The sequence below is a fragment of the Semicossyphus pulcher genome, unplaced genomic scaffold, assembly GCF_022749685.1.
Source record: "Semicossyphus pulcher isolate SPU_LCO1_2020_fin unplaced genomic scaffold, fSemPul1.0.p SCAF_20, whole genome shotgun sequence".
NCBI classification, from domain to species: Eukaryota; Metazoa; Chordata; class Actinopteri; order Labriformes; family Labridae; genus Semicossyphus; species Semicossyphus pulcher.
Window position 1 is genome coordinate 6,858,903 of NW_027211694.1, and position 12,070 is coordinate 6,870,972.

Sequence of the window (12,070 nt, forward strand, 5' to 3'; positions counted from 1 at the left end):
AAATATTAACAAATTATCTATTTTATTAACAATATTATTAAAGAACGTTATATCATTGACCCAATATTGTTACACCTGAGATTTTTTGGGGAATTACATGGATAACCACCAGAATTAGCTATCTTTTTGTTATGTTACGTTTGTCTATTTGATTGGTTTTCATTAAAAATTAAGAATATCTGACAAAGCTAACATTTTATGGTTCCTACACTTCCTGTCTTCAAGTGCAACACATTTTAAAAGTGTATCTTACCGTCATTTCGAGCAGTAAAATATACTGTACTTAGTAATATTAGAAATCAACAGGAAGGTTCAGTTTTTATTCAATATTTTGTCTAACACTGACCCCTGCTGGTACGCCGTGGTAATGACATCCTGCAATGACATCACTGCGTCCTCCGTTGCTAGGCAATTCTCCCGGAAGGACCCAGCCCAGAACGACGTCGTTAAAGGTCTCTTGGATATTTCTTGTTAAAATTTCAATATACTTTAATTAAGTCGCATAGTATTGTTCTCGAATATTTATGTTATTACATTTTAATAATTTAGACTTTTATTGTGAAGAGCAGTTTGACCGTTGTGGGCGTTGTCACTGGGTTCAGCTTCACGACGCCTGGATCAATAAATGTAGCTGTTAGCAATAAAACTGCTAACATGGAAGCAGTTCTTTGTTGTTAGTTTGAGCTATGGGCGCTGCAGACACGCTGTCTTGCTACTGTGTTTCATGATGACTTTAGCTAGCTAGAGACTGTTTGGTGAGATTGCATCACTCTCGGGGTGATGTCCGCCCAGCCTCTGCAGCAGGACAGGGAGGATTCAGCAGCCTGCTAACTGAGCCAGCCCGGCTAGCTGATGCTGATGACTGGCTGTTTCCTGACATTGATTTGCAGGTAGGTGACCTGTCTTGGTGCATGGCAGCTGCATGTATTTCTTCCTTTTTCGTGTGCATTGTTCTGCCATTAGTGTTATGTGTTTATTTATCTGCTTTTTATCTGTTTACCTGTTGTTTTGTGCTCCACCCTAGTGGGAGGCACAATGGCCGGTAAGGTGAAGTGGGTGACAGATATTGAGAAATCTGTGCTCATCAACAACTTTGAGAAGAGGGAATGGATTCAAGTCACAGAAAACGACGACTGGAATTTCTACTGGTAGGTTTTCTATCTTTATTGCACCTGCATCTTTGATACTTATCATGCAAGCACCATATTGAAGGAGTGGAAAAATACTCATATTCGTTGCTAATGTTGAAGTTCCAACAGATGTCTGGAATGAAAACTCTACAGAGAGGTATTATCAGCAAATGCACTACAAATATCCACAGTAAAATCACTCATTTTGCAGGAAATGGGTGATTACATTGTTATTACAGCTGCATGCATGCATACATAGCATATTATCCCTGTAGTTTGGAAAGGTGGAGCTAGTTTTAGCCATGTAATGCAGTATGCAGCTATGTAGTTTAGTCCAGGAGTTCCCAGCATGAAGATTGGGCCCCTCCAAAGGGCCGTCAAATAAATCTGAGGAGTCATGAGATGATATTTAGGTTGGAAACAGGAAGAAACTATTTATCTCTGCACAAATCTTTTTTACGTTTAGCTAAACTTTTTTTTAAATCAATTATTAAATGATAATTCAAAGCTCAAGACTTTCTACATCACCATAATGCATTTTAATTTGTACTCCCATGCAGGATGAGCATCCAGACCATCAGAAATGTGTTCAGCGTGGACACTGGGTACCGCCTGTCAGATGAACAGATGGTTAACCACTTCCCCAACCACTACGAGCTGACCCGGAAGGACCTGATGATCAAGAACATCAAACGCTATCGCAAGGACCTGGAAAAGGAAAGCAGCCCGCTGGCAGAGAAAGACGAGAACGGGAAATACATTTATTTAGGTATATAACATAAATGTGTTCACCTCACGAACCATCCAGAGGCGTACTGTTCTGAATGTCTTTATTAACTGTCTCTATTTGCTCTGCAGATTTTGTCCCTGTGACATTTATGCTCCCGGCTGATTATAATCTCTTTGTGGAGGAGTTCCGCAAGAACCCGTCGAGCACGTGGATCATGAAGCCCTGCGGGAAGGCTCAGGGCAAAGGCATCTTCCTCATCAACAAACTGTCCCAGATTAAGAAGTGGTCCAGAGACAGCCGCACCTCCACGTGAGTTACCGAAGACCTCATCATAGGCCAGATGAAACCAGGCCAGTCAGTGAAAAAGTCCTATTTGACTAAATTACCTGAATACTGTTTGGCCTCTCCTTGCTTTTTGCCTCCAGCTTTGTAGCAGCGTCCAGTGGCAAGGAGGCCTACGTTATCTCCCTGTACATCGACAACCCCCTGCTGATCGGAGGGAAGAAGTTTGACCTGCGTCTCTACGTTCTGGTGACAACTTATCGGCCCCTGAAATGCTACATGTAGGTTAATAGACACTGAACACAATCTAGGAGTATTTAATTAATATATAGATGTGATGGGAGACAGCTTGCTTGTTATAGTGTTTGCCTTTAATTGAAAAAGGTTTGTTGCAGCCCTGATTAATCTCTCCCTGTGGTTTGGTCTTCAGGTACAAGCTCGGCTTCTGCAGGTTCTGCACAGTGAAGTACACACCCAGCACCAGTGAACTGGACAACATGTTTGTTCACCTCACTAATGTGGCCATCCAAAAACACGGGGTATGTAGAACATACTGTCTGAGTCATAAGTTGTTCTGAATATTAAAGGGCTATTTCACCAGTTCAATATTGCACTTGTGTAACATATGGGGTCTAATGACCCTTAGTCCCAGTATGTGTCAAGCTCAAAAAACACATGACCCTACATTTCCCATAATGCATCGTAATACAAAATAGACCCTAGCTAATCTGCATGTCTCTTTGCAATGGAACTCAATGCAAAAAACCATCAACCTCAATATCTAGTTAGACTGTGTACCTCTAACGCAGGATGACTACAACCACGTCCATGGAGGCAAGTGGACGGTCAGTAACCTCCGTTTGTACCTAGAGAGCACCAGAGGGAAGGAGGTGACCAGCCGACTGTTTGACCAGATCCACTGGATCGTGGTGCAGTCGCTGAAGGCCGTGGCTGTAAGTGGACATGAATACTTTCCTGCATGGTATTTAAAATCACAAAATGTATCTTAGACTGTCTTCTACAGTAAGAGTGATTTCTTTATGTTATTTCCATAGAGTCTGAGATGTCCACCTTCGATGTAGTGGTTAGTAGACGTCCTTAGGTCGCTGGTTCAAATCCGGCTCGAAGGAGAGACTTTTAAACCCATAGTCCACAGTTAAAACACAATGTACTATAGCAGTGAAATCCTCAGATATAAACACTCTTACTCTATACTCAATGTGCACACTTACGGCTCAGCACACAATAGATAAAAGGCAGAATGACTTCTGTTTGCTCTCCTACTATTTTACTCACTACTAAACTTGTTAATGAGTTACACATTGTTCCCTGACTTCACTACACTAGGAGTGCTCAGTTAAGTTAATACATTTGTTATACATTTGTTACAACTTTGTCTGATGAACAGCTGGTAAGTACTGTGGATAAACAGCATTTTAGCACTCTGTATGCACTCTGTATTCACTCTAGGCACCCTTCGATAGCTCAGTTGGTAGAGCGGAGGACTGTAGTGGTTACCCTAGACATCCTTAGGTCGCTGGTTCAAATCCGGCTCGAAGGAGTGACTTTTAAGCGAGGGGGTGCTGGTCTGCCGTATTGTACAGCACATATAAACTGCTTGTGCAAGTAAGAAAATAGTATAGATTGCAAATGGTTCAACATGCAGCCGATAAGAACAGCAAACACTCTTACTGTACACTTCTAAAACTCGCTGTAACTCATTAACTAGAACTAAATGTTGGTCTCTGACTTCTACTACTCTTAGTGACGATGCATTTTGTAAATAATCCAATGTTGTTTTCATAGTTTATCATCATAATATTTGTTTGTTTTTTTTTAAAAACAATTAATAGTATTTTGAAGACAGCAACAGAACAGCTGTGCTAAGTTTTGTAGTTTTCCACCGACTCATTCCCTAGCCCTTTTTACACTGCGTTTCCACCTCAGCGCCGTAATGAAGCTCCGCCATCATGCAGCCGTTGCCATTTTACATTGGACCAAGAAACACTGGTGTTAAGCCGCCCCAGTGTGTGTTTTTACACTGCGTTGCGGAAGCAAAACGTGCACGAGGTGTAAACAAACAGCATTTGCTTCACATACACACACACTGTTCCGCCCTTTCGGCTCAGCTGTTTACACAGATGCCGTTTCGCCTCTGTTACTACCTCCGATGTTGACGATGAGGGGGAACGGCTTTGCCCCACCATCTTGCCAACGTGCGTTTTACATAGAAGACGGAACATAATAAGTAATAATCATGCCTTGAACTGGCAGGGTAAAAGGGGCTGCTCACTAATTCAAGTTTTTGTTTACGTCTAACTATAGTGGAGTTAAAAGCACCTGTGTTTTTGTTCCTTTTGTGGTACTGTTTTTAGTATTGGGCGTTCTGCGTTCTGTTCACAAACACACAGCTGTAGAAACACCACAACGCGAACGGTGCGCTCCACTTAGTGCTCACTTCCCTTTTCTACCAACTGATCTGACTCACATCCCCTCTCAGGCCTCCACACACTTCTTTGTTTCTGAATAGCTTCGTCCACAGGTCCATTTTTACTCTTCTCACACCTTTCCCTTCGGCTCATTATCACCTATAAAGTATTCCCTCTTCTAACCCAGTCTTTTCTCCCTCACAGCCTGTAATGAACAACGACAAGCACTGTTTTGAATGCTACGGGTATGACATCATTATTGATGACAAGCTGAAGCCGTGGCTTATTGAGGTGAGTCATTTAAAAGGAGGAGTTATGACAAGCACACACACCGACACACGCACATTACAGAGTATAATTGACTGTAAATGAGCGTGTGTGGTGTAATCTTTGTCTCATCCCTGAAGATTTATATTATGCCAAGGCAGTAGATACTTAACATGCTTACACAGTGACTCCTCGAGTGTTAAGCAACTTTAAATGCCCTGGAGGTTGATGTTTGCGTGCGTCTCTCTGTGCTGAAGGTGTGTCATGCAAAGTGGTGTCAAACTGAGCATGCACAAAGTAATACAGGCTGATACAGGCTGTTTGCTGGCTAGTTTTTAAGGTAAAGTAGGATGCATCTGTCATCGATTTACTGTCTTAAATATTTCGTCTTGTTCTGAGACTGCCAGATTTAACTGCACCCATTTAGACAGCTGGGTTTCCAGGCTAGGTCTGAACTATTTCTGCTAACAGACACCAATCCCGTCCCTATTCTGGGCGACATAGAATTGGTTGTAGGGCATAGACGGTCCTCAGCGAGAGACATGTGCCACAAGCCTATTGAGGAACTCTTCCTTTGTTAGTTACTCCTGCAAGTATACAAGTGTTTTCAAGTAGTCAGCTGTCATTAACAGGTAATGAAGAACAAAATAGGAGGAAGTTAAACAATGCCTTCTCAGATCCCACCCTACTGATCACCAGGTTCTTTAAATGCAAATGTGCTCTTTCTTTGTCTGTGTCTGTCTCAGGTCAACGCCTCTCCCTCGCTGACCTCCAGCACGGCCAACGACCGCATCCTTAAGTACAACCTCATCAACGACACTCTCAACATCGTCACGCCCAACGGGGAAATCCCAGACTGCCGCTGGAATCGCAGCCCGCCCCGAGAGGCCATGGGCAACTATCACGTCCTGTGAGTGGAATAAAAATCTAATTCGGCAATGTCGAAAGTCAAAAAGTGAAAGTTTGCTTTCTCCTGTTACTGAGATCAAAGCGGTTTCTGTTTTTTGTTTGTGTCGCACCCTTCGATAGCGGCACCGCACCCCCGTCCGACTGTTTCCCAGCCTCCAATCGCGTCCTCCCGATTTCAGCTTTCAAAGCCAATCGCGTCGCGGGGATTTCAGAATTTTCATCTTTCCCAACCAATGGCGCTCGGGGGATTTCAGCTTTCTAGCTCCCGCCCCCCTCCCTGCTCTCAGCCAATCTTAGCCACGCAAGTCCAACTTTCTGCGGGGAACCGGATGCGGCGGCAAACTCAAACTCGAAGCGGAATTTCAGCTCTCAATCTCAAGGTAAATGGCATCAATACAACTATTGTCATCCATATATTATTATATTGATCGTTCGCGCCATTGTGGTTAGCGTCTTTGTGTCAAATCCAGTTGTCGGTATAAAAAAAAAAAAGACCGACAGTCGTCTTGGTTAACACGGTCAATGTCTTCATTCACTACAATGATTATTGTTGTCAGCGTTAGAGACGCGTAAGTTATGTTTGTATTGTATTTTGTCGTGTTACATCGTCATGCATCCTGTATCTCCGCACGTCGTTGTCGTATCACCTCGATACTAACGTTGTTGAGGCCATTTCGGCTAAGTTTTTTATATATAGAATATAACATTGCCCTATTTCATGAGCTTATTGATTATTTATTAACATCTCGTGGAGGGAGGGGTCAGTTACTAAAAAAGAATGGGGAGTTTTGCTGTGTGGTAGGCTAAATAACAATTTCACAGTAACAGTGTTTTGTTTACAGTATGACCTTATAACTTATATATACTTCTAATGAAACTTGAATTATTACACACAACATGACCCTTACTGACCCTTACTTTTACCTGTTGTACCCTTCGTTTATGTATTTTTGCCCTATATTCCATGCTTAATCGCTATGTTTTATTAGTAGTTGTGAATAAGTTAATTCCACATATCTATACTATATTAACATTGACTTTGTTCTGTCTTATCTTACCTTATGATGGTAGCATTATGTGTTAAGATGGTGGGATTTGATAGTGTACATTTTTTCTCCTCTTTGGCCACAGATGGCTTCAACACAACAAAAACACAGGACTATGGGTGATGATGAATGGATGTGACGCCTGCGGAGGTTTGCTGCCGCAGGTGTTTGGCCGTCCGATGCAAGAAACAGGCCTGCTCCCCGCCAGAAGAAGTGGCATGACCTCTATCAGAAGGTAGAGTTGTATAAAGCAATTAGCATACAGTTATAAATGATGAAGCTAAATGTTTTTAAAAAGACACTTGCTTATTTGTTGTCATGAAATATTACAGATTGAGGAATGCCCAATGCAGCTGAGGGGGCAGGCAACTCTGTTCAGGGGCCCACAGACATGTGACTGTGGTTTCAATACTAAGAAGGTATTTGTAAACTAATATCAAATTGTCATGTGCAGATTGTTGATGTTGTATTCTTTATACTAATGTTTCTGCTTCTCTTTAGCCTCCCAAGAAAGTGTAGCCACCGAAGAAAGCGGCCACAGACCATCTACTGTCAGACCCACGCAGGGATGCCACTGGAGCAGTGGCTGGAAGACATTTAGTGGAAAAGGGCAGACATTTGTATTTTATTCTTTTTTTTTGGTATTGTATTTATTCACTATTGTGTTCTTTGCACTACTGGAGTCATTTGATTAATAATTTTTGGCATAATTTTTCTTATTTATTTTGTTGTGTTCAATTAATTGTCGTTCTATAATGTTGTGTGCGTGTGTGTGGAGATGGGGTGCGTGAAAGAGAGGGTTTGGGGGGTGGGACGTCTTTGTTTTCACTGTGTTTTCTATTTATAATAAATATGTGGTTTGTTTCTACAACAATTCTTTCATTTGACTTATTTAAATCTCAGTGTAAAACCAGGAGTCAAACAAGGTTTTGCTTTTTGCCCCACCATGCAGATGATAACACAATATTGTGACTATAAAATTACTTAGATGGAAAAGAGACAATAAAAGCTAATATTTTCAATTCATTAGTTCGGAATAATGTCTTATAACTTATACAGTTCTTTGAATTAATGTCAATAAAACTATAAAACAATAAAACTAAAAACTGAGGTGAAATGAAAATCACACTATCACTTTCCTGCACATCATGAATGCATAATAAAATACAGAATGACAAATAGTATTGATTTCACTAAATCTGAATACTAATAAGTGTTTTCTTATGTCATATAACTCATATAACTCATTTAACTTATTTCACTTTTTTAATCTAAACAATCCAAAGCACTTTGGGTGAAATTTGTGTTGATCCAGGCAGGGATTGAACCTGCGACCTTTGGATCCATAATTCCTATTTACAGAAACCACAAATATTCAACATTTGGGTGATTTCTGGAATTATTATAAAAAATTATGAGCTGGAGGGGCTTTTCACATGCAGAAGAGCCATTAAGAGTCCTCATTTTCTCTCCTTTTCTCTCTTTTTCTCTCTTTTTCCTCTCTTTTCCCTCTTTTTCTTCCTTCCCCCTTCTTCCCCTTCTTTCCTCTTTCTTCCCCCCGCCATACAGACTATTGTTCCCCAGCTTTAGCTCAGTTGGTAGAGCGGAGGACTGTAGTGGATGTACCCGCTGAAAGTGGTGATCACAGGTATCCTTAGGTCGCTGGTTCAAATCCGGCTCGAAGGAGTGACTTTTAGCTGTGGTAGTTTAGGGTGAATATGCTTCAACTTACAGTTGAGAAAAACAGAGAGGATCAATAACACTATACACGTGTAAACTATAGTTGAATGATTTATCTAGCACTACGTCAGTTTTACCTTTAGAGCAGGTCTTTACTCTTTTATTGTCAACAGAGACCAACTCAAATATGTTCTGTGTGCTAAACTGTGCCTGCATGCTGTGAGTCCAATGATTTAGATGACTATAACAGACCTCTGAGCTCTTTAGGATGTGACATTTCCTGACCATTATCTCCTCAGTGTGTGTCTCCCTTCGATAGCTCAGTTGGTAGAGCGGAGGACTGTAGTGGATGTACCCGCTGAAAGCGGTGCAGGAATCCTTAGGTCGCTGGTTCAAATCCGGCTCGAAGGAGTGACTTTTGACTGTGTTGTGATGTAGTAGTTTAAGGTGGATATTTCTCAACGTACAGTTGAAAAAACCTGCCATGATCAATACTGTACTATACAATGTCACTGAGTTGGCGATGGTTGATTCTTGTGAAGAGCACAAAAAGAAATGATACTGATAATGACTGAAAACATGTCAGTTATGTTTGAGTGACTTACAAAGACCTTGTTTTGTTGTTGTTCTGTCGGGTTATTCGTCCAAAGTTAGAAAAAAACACTTCCCACCACTCGTCACTCATGCATGGTTGCCGCTGCATGGCTAAAATGTCTCTCCTTCGAGCCGGATTTGAACCAGCGACCTAAGGATGCCTGGGAATTCCACTACAGTCCTCCGCTCTACCAACTCCGCTATCGAAGGGAGGGCTATTGAAAGCAGAGAAAGCCCACTCTCAGTTGTGTCCACACAATAGTGAGGGTAAGGGGGATTAAGTGCCGAGCAGGGGGCTATTGTCTGAGTAAAGCCTCTTGTTTACATACTCATGTCGAGGCAAAGAGTGGGGGCAGCAGGAATCCCCTAACACGTATGTCTTCCCCTGATTCCTCTGTCTGTGACTCCTGCAGGTACGACGAGGAGCAGGCGCAGAGCGAGAATGCAGAGCGTGAGCTGCGGAGCCGCTCGGGTCAATCCCTGGGGTCAAAGGGCACCAAGGGGAGTGCAGGCGTTCGTCCCGCTGCCGCAACCTGGAAGTGAGGTGATACTGCTGACTCTTAAAGACTTCCTGTACATCTTTACAGGGTCCAAACTGTGGGGCGCAGTGGATAAAAAAAGAACCACACAGACTTTTTTTAGCCGGACTATTTGGAGGACTGCTCCCTGTCTCTATGTGTCACTAACTGAGGGGACAAGGGGGCGACGACTCGACTGATGAAGGGGAGGAAAATCAACATTGTGTGAGTTTAAAGGCCGGAGTTTGTGCCTGTTCATATGAATGAGTAACTGAAAAGGTAGAGATGATGAATGCGGGGCTAAAGGTCAACTTCCCAAAGCTCTCTGTGAAGATAAGGACAAAACTTCACTCAACAAAAATCTCCCAACATGAACGAGGAGGATTTCAAGAACCTGAACTATGCATGAGTCCTGATACTTTACCTTGACACACAGGTGCTAGAAAGGAGGAACTGTGAGATAAAATGGTATAAAAGATAAAAATAGAGATTTAGGTGAACTAACTAAGCAAAGGGTATGAAGATATAGTTTAATGATAGGAAGTAAATGAGCTACTAAATGTATATAGACCCCCAAATAAGACTTTAATAATGTTTTTATAAGTGCATTATCAGTATGTATGCAGGGGGGTTCATTTACATGATTGTAATCGGTGCTGAACGCACTTTATTACTTTATTTTTGCTTATGTATTAAATCTATATCACATGTTTGAGTTGGACCATATCTGCTGCACAATCTTAAAGGCAAATATTTTGTTGGGAATGTACGCACTCTTAGCTTCCAGCTGTTTATTTCCTGCAACTGCTGAATTGTTGGAACGTTGGTACTACTTTTTTGATACACTGAAGTAGTTGCTGGACGGTGTTTGAAAATCATTGCAGTATTTTTCTTTTGCAGTAAACATTGTGGTATTTTAAAATGGTAATCTCGAAGGTCTCAGTTTTGTACTCTTTGGCGGCACCTGTGGCGATAAACGGTAATTGCGGGAGCACACTTCCCGTGACGTCCACGGTTTGCTCCGGTTGTAACTCTTGATTTTCCTCGCTGACGGTTTTCTTTTTAGACTGTTTGCCTTCATCTGACGATAGATAGTGATTTAACAGACATTTATTTACATGAAAATCTTCGAGATTATCACTTTAAACCATGTAAAAGTTATTTTACTACTAAGGTAACGATAAGGGTGATTTTTAGAGAAAAAAGGGGGGTTGTTTGATTCAGTTTTCTGAGCATGCTCATCCCTAAATCCAGTAGAAAGTTGATGATCAAGATTTTTCATTATTATCACCTTATTTGTCTGTGTGTCTTTTGTCAGTGGATAAAAGTAAGGTGGCGAAAAGGTTCAAGACAAAACATCTGAAATCAAATCGTGAAGAACTCAACTGTGGTAAAGAAATACGTTTGTGAAATTAAATGGTTAATTCTTGATGTGAAAGAGCAAACTGATCGACTAATATCAACTGAACATGAAATAATCAATTTATTTGTTTTCTTTATGTCATAAAATTTCAATTTGCACAATTTAAATAATGGAATTATATTGTTTGTATTTAGGTTTCCTGTCACTTCTCTGTGGTGAGGGCCCCGACAGCCTTTGATGAATCTAATCTGTCTGGAGTTTAGATTAATCACAAGTCAATCCTTCAAAAGGCAAATGACCTTTATGTTCGTGCTCCTAACCTTGAAGGTTTGACACCATCCCCACCTTGTTGTTCCCTCCTGAACCTGGAGCTACGTGCAGAATAGCAGCTTATCAAGGTGTGCAAGCCATAGACGTGTTGGTCTGAGATCTGTAACCAAATGCCCTTTACAATCTGATCTGTTTATGTTGTTATTTGACTGTAATCAAAAACATCCTCCAGTGCTCGAGACCAGTTTACTGAAAGATGAATTGAGGTCTGAGATGTTCCGGTAGTCAAATACACCAGTGGGTTGGCGTTAGCCGCTAGTTTCCTTTATTGTGGATATAAGGTGTGCAGCTTGTGTAGGGTACATGACATAAAGCTTTTCTGTTTGAGTTTTAAGGTTCTGAAATTTTCTGTATGAGAAATGCATCTTTTCCATTTAATGGCTTCTTTTCAATAAAATGCCTTGCCAGTACATTGAAGTGAAAGTTTTTTTCGAATGAAGCAGAAATAGCACTTTAGACATGCTACATCTGTCTAAATATATCACTGTTCAGAGTCCAGAATTAATGTATGACTTCTTTAAAGAAAGACTATACGTGTGGGTAAAGAGGTTAATTGCAAGCAACAGTTTAAGCCTCCTATTTCTGATCTATTTCTTTTATCTGTACCTTTCAATCTTTCAGATGCTGAATTCGTGTTTATACACTCATAACCTCTCGCTTGATGTATTTTTGCACCAGCACACAAGCTATTTTACAATACCACTTAAGTTTTATATGATCTGTGACATGAGTTTATGAACTCAGTTGTCTTTGATTATAATTAAGTAGTTAATGGATAATTAACAGTGTTAA

At 41.1% G+C, this 12,070-nt stretch overlaps 1 protein-coding gene and 3 non-coding genes across 4 annotated transcripts; 3 read left to right on the top strand and 1 right to left on the bottom strand.

Moving 5' to 3' along the window:
• The first annotated feature begins 803 nt into the window (after window positions 1–803).
• On the top strand, window positions 804–11,688 carry ttll1 (tubulin tyrosine ligase-like family, member 1). Its single transcript, XM_069671093.1, has 10 exons — window positions 804–890; window positions 1,025–1,148; window positions 1,691–1,899; window positions 1,989–2,169; window positions 2,286–2,423; window positions 2,573–2,681; window positions 2,952–3,095; window positions 4,776–4,862; window positions 5,585–5,748; window positions 9,481–11,688. The coding sequence occupies exons 2-10, from the start codon at window positions 1,036–1,038 to the stop codon at window positions 9,608–9,610; spliced, it is 1,275 nt and encodes a 424-aa protein (XP_069527194.1). The 5' UTR covers window positions 804–890; window positions 1,025–1,035; the 3' UTR covers window positions 9,611–11,688.
• On the top strand, window positions 3,617–3,703 carry trnay-gua (transfer RNA tyrosine (anticodon GUA)). Its single transcript is given in 2 exon segments — window positions 3,617–3,653; window positions 3,668–3,703. It is a non-coding gene; the product is annotated as a tRNA-Tyr (tRNA).
• trnay-gua (transfer RNA tyrosine (anticodon GUA)) lies at window positions 8,783–8,884 on the top strand. The gene is made up of 2 exons: window positions 8,783–8,819; window positions 8,849–8,884. It is a non-coding gene; the product is annotated as a tRNA-Tyr (tRNA).
• On the bottom strand, window positions 9,191–9,277 carry trnay-gua (transfer RNA tyrosine (anticodon GUA)). Its single transcript is given in 2 exon segments — window positions 9,191–9,226; window positions 9,241–9,277. It is a non-coding gene; the product is annotated as a tRNA-Tyr (tRNA).
• Window positions 11,689–12,070: the final 382 nt, after the last annotated feature.